This window comes from Anser brachyrhynchus (genome assembly GCF_964034855.1).
Source record: "Anser brachyrhynchus genome assembly, chromosome: 14".
Taxonomy (NCBI): Eukaryota; Metazoa; Chordata; class Aves; order Anseriformes; family Anatidae; genus Anser; species Anser brachyrhynchus.
Genome location: NC_137709.1, coordinates 4,429,263 through 4,446,730, shown reverse-complemented (window position 1 = coordinate 4,446,730; position 17,468 = coordinate 4,429,263). Strand labels below are relative to the sequence as shown.

Sequence of the window (17,468 nt, the reverse complement as noted above, 5' to 3'; positions counted from 1 at the left end):
TGAAGAAATACTGGGTAAATAGCTGTATTTCTATGTCACAGCAGAGAAGCAGAGACGTTGCATGATTACCTTTGTGAGTGACGTGCACTGTGGTGATGAACTAATTGGTGATTGCCAGATAAATGGACTGAACAAAACAGTAAACCGTGGACATGTTAATTTGGCCATTATTTTTTCATCAATTCTCTCTGCTCACTCTGGTCTTTCCAAAAAACCCCAAGAGTGACATCCTTCTTTACCGTCAGCTATACTAGCAGAAGCAGCAGAGACAAATGGCGTGAAGGTTTACAGGACTACAAATGTATGAGAAATCTTTGAGAGATATTAACTACTACATTTCATGCAAAACTGAACTAATAAAGACTCTTCCTCATAGATCATGTCCAAATTGAAAGAGGTTTTAATCCACATAAAAGATTTCGTAAGGCTCTACCATTAATCCAAGGGCTATTAAGCATATAAGAGGATTCCTTCAAATTTATCTTCTACACACTCTTCAATCACTGCTCAGTCTTGCCTTTTCTCTTAATGTCGTCACCAATTTGTACTGCAAATGCCTTAGAGGATGTGCTGACAAAATGTTATTGTCTGTCTGGAATGCCTCTCAGACACCTTTTCCCCAGCCTTGAAGACCCAGGGCTGCACTTCAAGTGCGTGAGGAGGAGAGGGAAAGAGAAGGCTGCACAGGAGGGGTCCGGCTGTCCCTGGGGCATATGGCCCCTCGCCAGCTCCTGGCACCGCTGGGGTAGCCCACAATTCAACCTCTGTGCACTGTGAGCTGCTCTCCCGTGGGCCCAAACCATGTGCCCTGCCAGCTGGGGGACCAGATCAGCAGGTCCAACTTTGGCAGCTCCAAAGCCATGACACAGTTTGTGAAATATGTGACATTCACGCTGCCAGATGTGAGAGACAGTGAGCTATGCCTTAAAGCCTTACTGGATGGGAGCTGTCGTGGAGTCAGTCTGAGTCTGTGTACAATAACAAGTATCCATTTAACTCAATTTTATACACTATTATTGTATTCCTGAAGTGGTTTAAAAAGTGTGCATTCTAGCACAAAGAAAATGAAACTGCAATTGCATTGTGTTGTCACTGGTGATTTCAAAGTTAGCTACACTATGCCGGGAGAAATAGTATCCTTGTGCTGCAACTATTCAGAGGGCCAGTTAATCAGGTGATGCAAATCCGCGTAGCTCCGTCTGGAAGCCTCAGCAATAACGCAAGAGGTTGCTCTCATGATTACTTTTTGCTGAGCCTACATGCTTTGTAAAGCCGCTACAGCAAGTTGATAATGATGCATGAAATGGAAAATCCTTCTGAGCACACCCAAATGCACAGTGGATGTGCAAAGCAATCACAATGGTGCTGTTTTATTTGACAGGTCATACAACACATGCGCCCACTTTAATTTATTCAGGCTTTCACTGTTTTTAAATAGGTGCAACTCCACCTCTTGCAATTTACTCCTGATTAACACAGCCTTAAATATGACTGGTGCCATATATAAAACAGTATTCAGGTCAGGAACTGAAAAAAGCACACAGCGTTGTGGGACTGAAGATGAAAGTAATCAGTGGTGTCACTCCACTGATTCAAATCAGGAGAGAATTTGGCCTGGTTACTTACCTCATTGACATGTCGACCCTTTGAGGCAATGGTAGCTGGATATTTTGAGAATAAAAACACTTGGGGACGTACGTGCTACTCTCACACATCAGCAGTAGTTCTTTCAGCATTACAAAACTTGTTGGAAATTGTTTGGAGAATTTTCAAAGTAAGTTTTCTATACTTTTTTATTCATCTCCATAGTCACAGTGCTACTCAAAGGTTATCTTAAATAGCTGCAGGCAGTGGAGGAATCATAGAGAGATCACATGAAACACAGCCTGGTTTCTGGAAAAGAGGGATATTCAGCTCCTCCTCTGTACCATTACTCTACCATTTTGATCTCTTCTGGGACATCAAATACTGAAAATAGCGCGGAAAGCATTTGGCTCAACATCTATATCTATATATCATGAAGACTACCATACAATGCAGGTGCTTTAAATCTATCCCGACTTGAAAATGTAAGCTACATAATGCCAAAAAATGTCATTACAATGTAAGCATTGCACATAGCCATATACCTAAACTCCTTCCAGGGTTCATTCCACACTGAAAACTGAAGATTAAATGTACTGCCTCATACATGTTACACCATTAATTTTGTATTATAAATCAAAGGATATATATATATATATATATATATATTTCCACTGGATTAACTTCCTCAGCCAGGTAGTGGTATGGTAAGATAAGATGTAGTACCGGCACAGGGGAATCAAATCATCCTGAATTTAGTTTGGCTCAAAGACTTACGGAAGTACAACCTCAGCTGACAATGACACTTAGGGATGTGAGTTGTTCTGGGCAAATTTTTGCTTCCCTACTGAACAGGGAAAGACATTGGAGGAAAGTTCCTAAATTATTTACTCAAATGTACTAAAAGCAACAAAATATATTTTTCTTAAAACACAGACACACCAAGCACAGTTGCCCATTACAGCAGTACAGCTTTTGTTTGACAATTATTGGCAAGATGGAAGGACTTACTGCTTCAGTTTTATTCTGGGTCTTGACTTACGAAGTCACAAAACCCTAAAATAACAAAGATTCCTTACCTGTGTACCAGCTGCTTGCGGCTTACACAAATAGCAGTTTCATAGTCATGAGTGACACACACTTTATGGGGGCTGCACTTCACCTTCAGACATGGATCTTTGGATGGATCAAGAGCTATAAAAAAACAAACACCAAAAAAGAAAGTTAGATATGCATATGAAGTTATCTCATGTCTGACTTGACAAGTGGTTGGAACAAATATTCCCATATCTGCATGAATAAATACTTCGCCACTTTGTGGTATGTGCCATTGTTTGCAGACTGCGAGTTCAATAGAGATGTTTAAGTAGAAGGGTAGATGTAGTGCTTAAAGATTCTTATTACTGAACAGTGTTCTGAGTCTAGCTTGGCATTCAAATTAATATTAGACATTGTATGTTAGGAAGAAGTGCTGGTGCTCTAGGCACTGGAACAGCCTCTGGAGCAGCCTCTTGGTCCCTATAGAAGCAGACACATTTGTTGTCCTGCCTATGTGCAAGACTAGCTGCTCCTGCCAAGTTTCTACAGACTACTTCCTTAAATAAGTGGTGATTTGGTAATCTTTCAAATGAAAAAAGAGGAGTGATACAGTGTTATGCTGGATACCACTCCGATTAGAGCACTGATCCCATCAGAGAAAATCTCTTATAAATACTTTTCTGCAATCAAGTTCTATTTGAAAGTCTATCTATCTAAATTTATTCTCTAACAAGAGGATGCTTCTAAAGATCAGCAATAAGACATATCTGCCAGGATGAATTACAAATACTCAAAAAATGGTTATGTGAATACTCAGAAGTGAAGTTACTGCCATAAATAGAATTTTCACCTTTGTTTAACGATGATTTTTAGATTTTTTTTTTAATATTATTTTGCCACAGATTTGAATTTCTGTTCCTCTTTAAGCTGTCCTTAAATCCCCTGTTTTACCTTCCCCCTTCCTCCCCACATACGGGCAATTTTTAGAATTGGGCAACTCTTAGATTCATTTTTGGGACCGTGTAAAGATCTTACTGCAAACTATGGTAACTGAACTTCTCACTTTTACCAAATGAAAAGGGAAACTTTTAAAGGATACTATTTAAAGTACAAGAACTTTCAGTTTGCTAAGCACCAAATTTCTTTATGTGACAGTAAATGTACTTCCAATAAGCATGGGATTCTTCTGTTTTTCCTGCAGTGCTGAAGTGTTGCAGCTGTTATGTGTTGGTTTAAGCAGCCACAGCTACAAGATTTTACCACATAAACACCCATTACACGTTTATGATGGGCAGTTGTGCATCACTGATGCACATGAATTTTTAAACAAAACTCTGCCAGGATGTTTGAATGTCCTACAAGCAATGCCCATGGTGTGATAGGATAGGTATGGTTATACTCAGTTTTGAAAGTCAAATAAAGTTTGGCATAAATAAGAGAATGAGAATTTTTTCATACTAAATTTTTCTCTAATTGAAGAATTATATCCATTTCTTGAGCTCCTTAGGCCTTCTAAGGCAACAAAAATGCATACACTTCTGAAGTATGTATATTCTGAAGAAGCACCACACAATATATTATTGTTAAAAAAGAACAACAAAAACAAACCAAAAAAACTTTGAAATATTTGCAATAAGAAATGGCCCGTTCAAAAAGACAAGTATTGTCGAATGGTCAACAGTATGAAGCACAGGAATGTGACAGGATATGGTTAGAAATTCCAGTAGCTATTTCCTTTTAAACCAGGCCTCAAAGACTCTCTACCTCAGTGTCTTACTTCTGAAACTTGAAAAAGAATAATAATACCGGCAATAATAATAAATAAAGCATTTAAGCACTTGTGTGTAGTGTAAATTATTTCATTCATGGTGGAAAAACTCATGAAGATCCTTAAATGGAACAAACTATAGAAGTGCAATTAATTATTCATTACAAACAGCCGGTTCAAGATAGTAGGAGGAAGTTTGTTAAATACAAGCAAAGCTGCGGGCTTTGCCAGAAGACAGCAAAAAAAAAAACCCACAATCTGGATTATTACTTCTTGAGTTTTTTTTCCAGTATGCGATCTATCTGAACACAAAAGGTCAAAAATGGGATTTATATGCCTGCAAAGTTTTTCAACATTTTAAGTAAGTTTGGAAGGCTGCTCTACTGCTTAGTAATACAAGCGCTATGGAGAGAACTTTTAAAAAGAAACAATTTCTTAAATATTTCTTAAATATATCCATCCCAGGAGACGGCTGGCTGAAATACAGGGAAATATAATACTGCATGTCTCTCAGCATGAACATTTTCAGAAGCTTTTCATTCCGTGAAAATTCCTGGCTTTTTTATCTTGGCTCAAAAGTCTTACTGTTCATCACTGAGATGCTTCTGCTACTGACATTTTTTTTCTAGCTAACTGTCCCGGTACCCTGAACTCTGAAGTTTCTTCCTGTCTGGAAGAGCACAAGTGAAGAAATGTTTAGAATGGCTAAAGTTTCTGCTTCAACGGTTACTGCAATTTGTAGGAAATCGTACCCTCTTGGTCTGTTAGCTTTATAGGTCAGCTCATTGCACGGCAAAAGGGAAAGGCTTTCGTCTGTACACAGTGACCCAAAACCTATCCCAGGCCATTTATACAAGATGCAGATGCAGAATCAGAATTGCTATTATTCAGAGGCGGAAGATATGCATTCCTTTTTTTTTTTTTTTTTTTTTAAGTCAAGAGTTTATTACACATAGCAATCTGAGTTTCCTGTTAAAACTATAAATCTCCTGTGGTTTGCTCATAGACATATTAGAATAATTGGGAAACAATAAACATGAAGGATTGCATCAGATCATCAACAACCTCCACATGGTATGTTGGCAGCTTTTTCCAATACCGAAAGGACTCCAGACACCAGTTGCATCCCAAATCCCTTCCCTTGCTCTTTCCACAAAAGAGACCAGAGAACGTTTGCCTATGAACTGTGCACACTTTTCTCTCCCCTCCACATACCCCTCACCAGAGGCTGTGAGTTAGTGATATAAATCAGCATTGGACAAAGACCTAACAACATTGTTTGAGACACTTTTCTATTACGTTTCATGTTTTTATATATTACCACTATAGAAGAAGACTTATGACTTGGAGGGAACTCCTTAGTTCAAGCAAGGGCAGTACAGGGAAAAGCTGCTCTATAAGGTTGTGCTGTTGCTGTGGGTCATGTGTTAATCGCAAGAATAAATTTATTTTTCACACATTTGACTTTAAAAGGGTGATAACAAATAAATACTTTCAGTGTGTTACAGCAATGGATGTGCAATCCTGCAGAAACTGTACAACTAGTTCACAGCAAGATTTATGAGCTTGATTCTGTTTTTATGACCATTTGTTTGGGGGAAGAGAGTAATTTCAAGCTTAGCTGTTTAGTAGAGCTGAAACAAACTACAATCGAAAAGAAATGGCATTATGTAAATATTGTGCTTTTTTTTTTCCTCCCCGAAATTGCCTGACAATAAGTATTATGATCACTCAATGACAAAAATACTTCTGCATAATGAAATGTCAACAGCAGTTGCATTTATGCAATCCCCTTTAAACCATTTTGACTATATGAGAAAAGAAGAACATCTGTTGAGAAAGGTATGATGAACTGGAAAATGGGACCTCCTGTCTTCAATGCAGGGATCCTAGTGCATATTTTAAGGCAAAAGAGATTGATACTAAAACTAAGTCTCTCACTTAAATGATGCGTTACATTATAGGTGTGTATGCCAATATTATTATGTAGTACTGGATTCCGGCAATAATCTACAAACAAGCACTGGAAGGGAGGCACAGATCCTGGCTGTACAAGCAGCAGCTAGAGCCTGGCAGTGAGAAAGCTGTGAAGGCTGCTCTGGGCAGGGGAGGAAGGCTGACTCCTCACCCAGCTTCCTTCCCACCCAGCAAAAAGCTCAAATGGCAGCGAGCATCACACTTCAGATCTAAGAGGCAACATTTCAAACTGGCATCTTGTCTCCACTTGTAACATGGTGACAGCCAAAGGGAGCGTGTGATCAAAGCAGCCAAGAAGTGACTTGCAGGAATTACTATGTGCTTCATGAAAGCGGTTGTAGAGCAAATGTGTAAGAAACCGTGCAGCCAGCTTAAGCATGTATTAATAAAAATCTCTACAACCTTCGCCCTTGTTTTTTTTTTGCTAGGAAAACAGCATGTTTTCAACATATGATGGCTAACATATGGCTAAAAGCAGTTTTGGTTTTAACGTTTCAGCTGTTTGAAGTAAACCATAGATTTCCCCCCTGCATTAGAGCTTCTATTCAGCTTTAAAGTAGCTGAATTTGTGCTTGTTTTTCCTTAATGTGAATATGGCCACACATATATTGTCTTAAAGAGCACTCAGGTGAAAGGTGCTCAGCTTCTCTGTGAACAAGCTATGGTTTTCAGTGTTATAGAGGTGAACTTCAACCAGCTCCATGCTGAGGTTACGCTGGCAGTGGAACTTAATCCAAGTGCAATGGGATTGCCCTACCACCCTTCTATAAGCAAAACAGCTAAGTAAGGCTGTGATTGACTTCCAGACTTCTAGAGCCATTCAGAAGGTTTCTAATGACAACCTTATGAAAATAAATATTTTCTTGTTTTATAAGTTGGTATGTGACTACATCGAATGGTTAAGACTGTCTTGTTTACTGCAGTTGGTTCTAACATTTGTTCTCAGTACTGTTAATAGTTCTAGTTTAAAAAACGGTATTTAATAATAGATTATGATCCCTCCCTTCTCCCCCCCCCGCCCCCCCGTCAATTACAAGTAATTTCCAATGGTTTTTATTCCATTTCTGCAAATCTTGGCATAAATCATTTTGCTTCATTAGAGAGAAAACTGGTGTTAACCCTCCCCCTAGTCTAGGCGAGAACATGTCTTCGATTAACAGGCTCAGATATGGAAGTCTCTCTTTCTCTCTTGCATGCTTTCTCTGCTTTCTTTCCATGTAATTACTCAGAGCAATTTGCATACAGAAATCAATTCTGCTGAAAATTAATTACCATAGGCCTGAATGTTTCAAACATGTATGTGAATTATTTTCACTAAATGCAATTTCTCTAGGCAGTTAAACAATAACATCTCAAACTGTCAGCATTTATTCCATCTCTGCCTAGTATTTTTGTATAGTTTTGATTTAGAGTACCCTAACATTAGAGTGGCTGAAGATGTTGGTATGGTGGACAAAAACATCTTTTTTTCATTTTTACAGGCACTTTCAAAATCATTTCTTATCCTGACATATAATTTCTTTTGACATTGCTGAGGGCCATGCAGGGCAAAAGATGCTTTAAAGGATTCTACAGATTTCCTTTCCAACGCAAAGTTAAGAACCTGAGTAGTACAAATTTCCTTAACAAATATACAGAAATCTGATGCAGTGACCATATGTGAAGAAAAGAAAAAAAAGATAGGACTTCAAGCAAGGAAATAAACTCCCACTGGTGGATGTGATTATCAGTCACAACCATCAACGTAGGTATTTGGTTAGCAACTAGTCAAGAGACATGTACAAGACCAAAGCTGATTTTCTAGAGAGTCATAAAAGAGAAGCTCCTACTTTGATTTCTGGCAATGAACAGTTATGATTTATATCTCACTATACTGCAAATGTATCTCAAATATTTTCCTACTCTGGGACAAGTTTTTAATATTTCACATACTTAGGTATGTTTAGCTAATGCATTTATCTTTTGAATACCTTCTTTGGAATCTGAAACAAACACACATACAAATATCCACTGGAAAAAGAAAAGAAAAAAAAAAGCTGTCAAAACCATCTACATATTTGCTCTGTTTTCCAGCTAGCATCAGGTGCACTTTTCACAAACATCTCTCCTGCCTCAAAGGCAGAGCTTCCACCAACATGCAAGCACAGACCACTCACACTGGTTTAATAATCTGTCATCAGTGCCATAATGTTTGTCTAAATTCCAAGCACTTTCACTATATGATAATTTGTGCTTGCATGAGTCATAGCTGAGAGCATGTTTCTGCACAAAGTGGTAAGATGAAGGCCAAACAGACCTAAAAAAAGCAAAGACAGAAGGACATTGGTCATTCAATCACTGATTCCAAGAAGTAGTGAGGGTACAAAAACAACCCCATTCTCAGGGACTCACAGGGCTTTGGCATAGGTTTAATGAGAGCAGATCTATGGCTTTTGTCTTGGAGTCCCCAAACCCCCTGGGGTGATCCAGTGTCAAGCTTCCTGGGATGGCAGTGGGGAGCTTCAAAAGATTGTTCTAACGTGTAGTTGGTAGAACAGGAGAAAACCTCTGCTTCTGCCTTGCAGGGAGGACACAGTTGAAGATTAAAAAAAAAAGAAAAAAAAAAAATCAAAACCATGCAAAACTTCAAATCATTATTAAGAAAAAAAAGCGTATTTAAAATAACCTTGAGATTTTTGAACACGTGTAGTTGACAGTCCTGCAGTAACTCTGAAACATCAGATATAATTCATTTCACAAACTGATCTAGACCATTTCTGCTTTCAGTTACACTGGAGTAAATCATTTATTCAGTGGGATTTCGTTTAATACAAATTATTTTAGTCCAAGGCCAAATGAAAATAGAACAGATTATAGCTTCTTCTGAAAATAATATTTTGAATTATTAATGCATAATTAAAGATACACCTCTCCAATTTTAGATGAATACCAATATTTGGATTTGCTTGATGAGTTGCATCGTATTTCATGAAAAAGTCCTTTAACAGTTCTGAAGCAGTTGTAATTTATGCTTTAACTGAAGCAATAATATAATGGGAAAAAACTACCAAGACTTAATTCAGATAGCTAGTTTCTGAAATACTGAACTTTCTTACAACTTTGATTAAAAACTATAATGCTTTGCAATTCTTTGAACTATATGAGTAGGAAAAAAAAAAACAACTCCAAATTTAATTGAAATAAATACCTCTGAATATAGATATAGAACTGCTGTGTTCTTAGAGAAAATTCTCCTACCAATCAAATTTTATCATTCTTCAGTAGATATTTTATGTCATCAAATCTCATTTGAAAACATGACTAACGTATGTTAATTCCTACATATTTTTTAGAGGTAATGCAAAAGTAAAATTATATGATGGTTAGTACTGATTCCATCAAGAAACAGGAAGAAAATAAGGACCAAATTATTGATTTTATGAATCAGTATTTTAGTAGGCATAATTACAATTAATTTCTAACACAGCATTATAGAGAGTGAGGCACACAACAGGAATTCTGGATAGGAATTCTCTGAAGAGCTGGTGAGGTTGCTGTTGGCCGACAGACTGAACATCAGTGTAGTGCACGTACAGCAGGTCCTGGCCAGGCACCCTGGCTATCTCCACATACTTGTATTTAAACATCGAACTAGAGAAGAGGATCAGCCATGGAAAAGAGAAAAACTCCACTTGTTCCACTGAGTTCCTTCGGTTATTTGCTAAGACAAATGCAACAGAATTTGGCCCCAAACATTATCAGCTATTGAGTACAACCTGCAGGAGCTCATTTTGTGTTTATAAGGTACATCACAGATAGCATTCCTTCAAACAGCGTGCTGTGGAAGAACTGCCAACTTTACTCTTGTTCTTAGGACATGAGCTCATGTGCCGTGGTTGTCCTAGTCAGTGGTGCAAGAAGGAAAGGACACCCTTATGTTGTGCTCTTGGTGCTATCGTTGCCTTTTTCATGACCTGGGATAAATGAGTTGGACACTCTGTGTCTCCCTCTCTTTTCCAGCATTTAAAATGGGGATAGTAATACCACCTGTCTTTAAAATCATCCTCAGACTCTTGTAAGGCGTCACAGAATATGACTGACTTGTACTGTAATGATTTTAAAACAGCCGAATTGTGCAGAGCTAAGAGCTGTTTCATGTTCATTTATGACAGCCTGATGGTCTCCATGGAAACATGGGCAAAGCATCATTTCTACATCAACAGAGGAAGATTTGTTTCCATATTACATTAGTTTTAGTGTGCACTGAGCAAAACAAACACAAAAATAAGAGATTTGACAGATTGATTTCATTATGGAAAAAGCATTTTCAGTCCTATTACATGAAAGTAGTCCCTGTCAACCTGATACCACAGTGGAAAACCTTGCAAGATGGGCACCATTCTGCAGAACACTCCTGGATTAGGGATAAAAATAGAAAAATCACAGCCTTACAAGTTTAGAAGTAAAGAAATTATTGTCAGAAAAAAAACACTAGAATTAGAATGTTATAGGGATTTTAACCGCGAGACATGAAGCAAGCAAACAAACAAAAAGCCTGCGGAACAAGTACTGCTGCTGCTATGTGTGGTTTGTGCAATAACCGAGAAATCTGTACCACAAAAAATACAGAAGTGTGAATTATCTAGGGGCTGCCTAACTTCATAGATTGGTGCCTAATGTTATTTTTATTGCTTTTGAGAGGGATTAACTAAGCAGGAAAAGATCAAGCTCCTCTGTGGATAATCAGTTAGTCATAAAAGTGATATCCAGAAGAGGCTAGGATGGAAAATAAATGAAAGGACAAACACCTATCCTGGATGGTTCTAAAATACAGTCAATATAAATACAGCAAAGAAATTCCTTCACCTACCATGAGTTTAACGGAAACAATTTGTGCAAAAATCACTGAATATCTAATACCATTGCTCACTCTACAGTGCAAGAGGGAAGCTCTAATGTGAAACAAATAAAGACAAAAATTCATCAACTACAAAACCATTTAGAAAAATTAACCTCACACGGCTGGAATTGACCAGCAATAGCAGCAACTGTGCCAAAGGCAGAAGTTTTGAGACTGAAAGTTTCTAAACAGTAGGAGATTGGTGACTTTTGTGCACAGAATGAAATGAAAGGGTAAAATAAGCAGCTAATTTATTTAGGAAGGAAAGGAAAAGCACATAGTCAAATAGGCTGGAAGACAGAAAGTGGTCTCAAGGTAGAGCATTAGAATTGCAATTTAGAAGTATCTCGTGGTAGGACGGTAATCTAAAATATGAAGTTATAGGACTTGTACATCCCAGCAGAGCAGCATGTGCAGAAGGCAAAAAATAAGAAAACCCAAACTATTGTGTTGTTTCTACTGTTTTTTCTTTATGTTTCTGAAAAACTACACATTGTTGAAGACATCATCTGATAAAAAAGAAATGCTATTTCCTTTGCCTAATACTTACTAAAATAATTCTGAAGAAAGATCCTTTATGAAGAATTAAAGTTTGAGCAGTTGCTTGTGGACACTTGAGTAACTGTCTGGAATAACTAAAATGTTGTTTTGTCCTTTTCCCACTGAAAAAGAGCCCAGGTTGCCTCGGGCAATACAACAGCAAATTCTGTAACTTTGCACTCAGCATGGTAGCGAAAATATACTTCTACAACAGAGGAACAACTGTTCATAAGAGAATTGCTTGCTTTCTGGAACATCTAGGCAAGAAATGCCATCAAAAAGAGCAAGCCTCCTGAGTTATGAAGTAACACTGAATTATTCAGGGTTCCCAATGTACATGTTACTTTTTATTAGAACAAAGATAAAACATAGAATTCTAATAAAAAGGAACCATGTATATCAGTAACCTTGAATAATTTGCACATAAAGTAAACTAGGCATTGTGAACTGGGTTTTACTTCTTTACAGGGAATATATAATATATTTCCAGAGCCAATTTGTCTGATCTATCTGTAAACCTATCTGGAGGCATTGCCCCAAATTTGAGATAGTGTATTATGAAGAGCAAGAAATAATGTTACAGTGGTTTGGGGATGGGAAATGGGAGAGGACACTAGCAGGAACTATCACTATAATTCTAAATGAATTAATTCCATCTTGATCTGAAAAGATGTAAATGTTACCAGCAAACAGTATCCCCTTCTATGCTTCACCATTCCCAGTAAATACAGAAAACCCAAGAGGATAAGCAGTGGATCTCAGAATTGAAGGAAAACCAAACAATACCAGATGCTTTTCCAGTCTCAAGGAAGATCCTTGTTGAAAAATGACAGTCAGAAGACAGCAACAGAGTAGCTATGACCTTCATATTCAGGGAAAAAAAAAATAAAAAAAAGAAAACCCAAACAGTTCCATATATATAAATGTGCTGTGATGTTAAGGGAGCTGTGTTTCAGTTCAATTTATCCATCCCACTGCTTCTTCTGACGAATATATTCCTATTTGCTTTTAACCAGCAAATTGAGATTTTAATAAGGGTGCATCACTACAAAGAGGTTTTCTCTGCAGCAAAAAGTGGGCTGAGAAAGCTGTACAGTAAGACAGAATGACAATGAGGGAACATTTCTGCCCGTCTGATTCTTCCTCCCTCCCCTGTGGAGTTTGCAATACCCCCAGTGTTACTTGGGCTGACAGTGAATTGGAAAAGGATTTTAGCTTGATTTTATGACAGTCAAACATTAAAATCTGTCCAGATAAAATCTATCATGATGACTGAATTTGTATTTATAATTTGGGCAAGTTCAGTTTTGTTTTTCCAGATGATTTCTTAATACTTTCCAAGACAGAGTTGCTGCAAGAAAACCTAACCCAGATTTTTCACCCACTCTAAGTCACACCAGAGCAGAGTGCAGACAACCTGAACATGAACAACACAGGAGAAAAAATAAGTGATTCTGCCCATAATGCTTGAGAACCATTATGTTAAACTTGGAAGCAGGGAGTTGATGTTTCAGCTCGGGGTATTTAATTCAACTACTTACATAATTGTCCTTTGCTCTTTCATAGAAAATACACATGCATACAAAAACGTGAAGACTTTCAAAAGCATAATGAAAGAAAATATCAGTATCTGAATGCGTTCCTGCATGTGCATGTCTGGTATAAATGAGCTATGAGGATATACCATGAGAACTCTGATTATACAGCAACTGCCTTTGTACTAATGTGCAAGTCCTAATGAGGGAATTCCATTCCTTCTTCCTCATATAGTATCAATTTCATGCCCTACAGGTTTTCAAATGGCCCACAAATCTTGATATATATATATATTTATTTTTTTCCTCTAAAGCAAGGCTACAATATAAGGGCTTTTAATATGAGCTGAACAGTCAACAACAGTCAAGATATTTATTAGGCACAATAGGCTTCTTTAAACACAGAAGAATCTATATGAGACACGGTCATTAGTATGTGTGCAGCCTTCACTATGGGCTCTCAGTATTTGCTAAAGGCGGATGGCTGTGCACTGATGTGAATACACAGAAACAAATTTCTTAAGGGCTTGGCAAACACTTCAAAACAATACGGCATCAAAGTGCCAATACCATTGTTTCAGAAGAAAGATCCTTCTTTCCTCCTGTGAGTAGACTGTCTCAGTAGCTTCTCTATGGAGTTTTGCATCAAGATAATTAATTTAGCTGTTTCTCAGGCTACAGGTTGATTTGAAATTCAGCCACAGGTAATTCGTTAGTGTGTCTAAATTTCACATCACTTAGCTACTTTTTCAGGTGGATTTCTGGATCATTTGGTTTTATAATGAAACAGGACAAAGCCGAAAGGCTGGGGCTAGAGTGGTTTTACTGACCCTCACTACTTACATGCAGCTGACGAGGAAGCTTGGCAGGCTTATAACCGCAAATACAGAAGACAGCATTTTTACTGGCAGCAGACTGTCATAATTTTGTAGTGAAATAAAATGATCATGTAGTCTCTATTTTCTGTAAGTAACCTCAAATAAGTTTTCTTCATGCTTAAAATCCCAGAGTGCTGATCCTCTGAAATGCCGTTTAGCTACAGCTTACTCTGATGGCATTAACCGGTAGCCTTAAAAAATGCCATAGAAATGTCAACATCCTCGAAGAGCCATTACCTGTACGTGAAGAACTAAGTGCCTGTACCAGAGAACTTGCAAATTTAAAAATGGCCATATTCTTACAGATGCTTCTGCTTTAATGAGGAGATACAGAGACCAGTGGAAGCTCTGCTCTCTTTAGGATCAGGATTTCACATTTTGTTTTTAAATAGGACTGCTATGAAGGCAGAAAAACTGGAGGCTTACCTAAACAGCAGCCTTGGTCACTTGCAGGATTAAGATATTTCCACTTTATTGCTGACATATTTTTTGGGGGGGGGAAAAAAATCACAAACTAAAAAGAAACCAACAGAAATACAACAACAGCAGACACAAACATTCTTGCGACCATGGTAAAATTGATTGCTTGGCAATATATATTACCATTCTCACTATGTTCTGGAAGAGAAAATGGAAGTCAAACATAAGGGACAATATAGGCTCATGACCCTATCTATACCTGCTGTTATGTTCCTCTATCTTTGTTGCTCATACTTAAAAGTGCTGTCAGAAAGATACTGGACTAACTAGAATCTTTCGTTCTTACCCATTGCAGCAGTTTCCATGTAATGAATAATTCACATCTACTTATTCACTTAAAGTGCTGAATGCTGGGACTTACAACAAGATAATTAGCTAATAAAGAATAGTGGATTTGTTGCATGCGTAGGCTATTTGTTACTCCAAATTAATGTAAAGATGACAATGTGCATTCATATAGAACATATAGGCAAGCAATGTAGGAAGTAATCTTAAAGGCATTGCATAACTACCAACATCTAGTTAATGCATATAACTTTAAAACGATGTTAAAATTTGTCCAATGCTACAATTGTATATGTGTATTCGCCATGCGATGTATACCATTATACTGTTGGAAATGATCCCATATCTTTCTGCAGCTGGGATCTGAGATGGTGAAAACCACAACTGATCACACTGTTTTTCAAAACAGAAGCTTTTGGCCCTATGTAAGAAGAAGATAAAGTGGAAGCCATTTTATTAGATTAGATAACACACTTAATTAGAGTTATATCATCCATCAACATTTAAAAGCTTCTAGACTCCTTTTACCATTCCTTTGAGATTAAGTGTGCCTATTAGCAACTGTCCTCGGTCATACCTTAAGAACATACAAACGCAGAATACAGGCTCAGATTTAGTGGGAACAGATAGAAAGTCCTAAATGGACTATTGCTGCCCATTAATGATGTCTCAGGCTATGCCCACACTCCCATGTCTAGTTGTTTCCTCTCCAGCACCATGATTTTTTCAAGTTCAATGCAAAGAAGTAATATATGTATATATTTCATTGTATTAGAAAGACAAGAGTGCAGTCAGTATTTTGGTAACATTTGAAAAAAAGTATTTAAGACATGATTTGTACATCGCAGAAAAGGAATAGGGCACGAGGCCATCTGTCTTCCAGCTGAAACTGATACAGGCCTTGATAGAGTTACACTGGGGATCTGGCTTAAGAGAGCTGGCAAGAAATGAAAACAAATGTGGAATAGTTAACGAAGCAGAATGTGCGTATGCATTAACCAGTGTGATAGCCTGTGTTGACTCTGAAACAAAGATATGTGCTCTTCTTGTAGGAGCTACACAAACTCCTGAGGCAAATCTTTAGCAGAGAACACCTACTTAAACAGCCCCCAAGTAATGCTTAATGTGCTGTGAAGATCAGAAGGCCCCATGCATTGCTAACGGTGCATCATTCAGTTGAAAAAAATCAAACAAACAAACAAACAAAAAGTTAAAAAAATAACAATGAGCTAGTGCCTTTGGGGATGAATGAGACAGACAGAAGTTCCAAAAGACAAAAGTACCAGAAATTCTTCTGGAGTGTTGCATCTTCTCTGGACCCACTGACCGCAACAGTATCTCTAGCACATGAATTACTCGAGAGTTTCAAATGCAAGTGAAGTACTACAAAAATGCTCTGTTTCAACATGCCAGTATGTTTTGATGCTTTAATCACAGATTGTCTACTTGTTGACATAAAATAATCCTAATCTTCCCAACTAAAGTTTAGCCCAGATCCCATTTGTTAATTCAGCTCACAGCCAGCACCTAACTCATCCCTAGGCTACGCTCTTATCTTTGAAGAAAGACTTGCTCATTTCACTTGAAATGACTCAGAGGATGCAAAATACCATTAAGTTACTGAAAATCTTGTTGTTCCATAATTTTTCCTGCTGGATTATGCATGTGTTAAATTTACTTACCAACATGATCTTCTTTTATTATAACTTGACATCTTATCTTATCAGTACTGCCTTGAAGTATTGACCTGGGATATGCTGCTAATGTTTATTTTGGCAGTGGGGGGTGGGAGATGGGTGGAATTTCATTAATTAGCCACCAACCAAATACTCTGCCAAGAGGGAACAATTATAATTGATACTACATTTCCTAGATGAGCCTGCAAATAGCACAGAGGCAAGAACCAACATCTATAGCTCATTAAGATCTTAACTGTGGGACTGCAGGATAAAAATTAAATTCTGGCCTAACTAAATACATCATTCCAATGAAATCTATAACCCACAATACCTCTTACAAATCACTTAGAAATCAAAAGCATCATCTGTCCACTACTCAGAAGAAAAAAAAAGTGTCCTTGCTGCTTCCTGACAACTGAATGAATCATTTTGCACTGTATTAGACTACAAGCAGCACACTATCCTGTAACCTGTTTCAGCTGAGGGCTGGTATGTTTTATCTACAAACAGTAACTTCAAATGGACTAAATAAGTATCTTAAGATCATGTGAATATATCCAGAGATTGCAGAGATTGCTGTTGAGCTCATGTGATATGATTTTGAATGTACCGAAGAATTAGAACTGTATTCTGGTACCTTATCTATAAAATAGGGCTGACAAGTATGCCTTGAATTTATTATTCTGAAAATTGATGAAATGTATCAAAAACAGCTGGTCAACAAGCTTGGATTCGGTGGCATTGCACATCCATGTGATCTTGATACAAGTGCAAGTTTCATCTCAGCAACTTCCCTTGCCCGTAGTCCCCTATTTTCAGTCCCCC

General features: G+C 37.7%; 1 protein-coding gene across 2 annotated transcripts in view; it reads right to left on the bottom strand.

Annotated features, from left to right (window-relative positions):
- The window catches only part of SPOCK1 (SPARC (osteonectin), cwcv and kazal like domains proteoglycan 1), a 288,261-nt gene that overhangs the window by 119,161 nt on the left and 151,632 nt on the right, over positions 1 to 17,468 (bottom strand). For both annotated transcript variants that reach the window (XM_080555024.1, XM_080555025.1), the window contains one exon: positions 2,664 to 2,778. In XM_080555024.1, the coding sequence (XP_080411150.1) occupies positions 2,664 to 2,778 (115 nt within the window). The remainder of the gene's footprint in view (positions 1 to 2,663; positions 2,779 to 17,468) is intronic.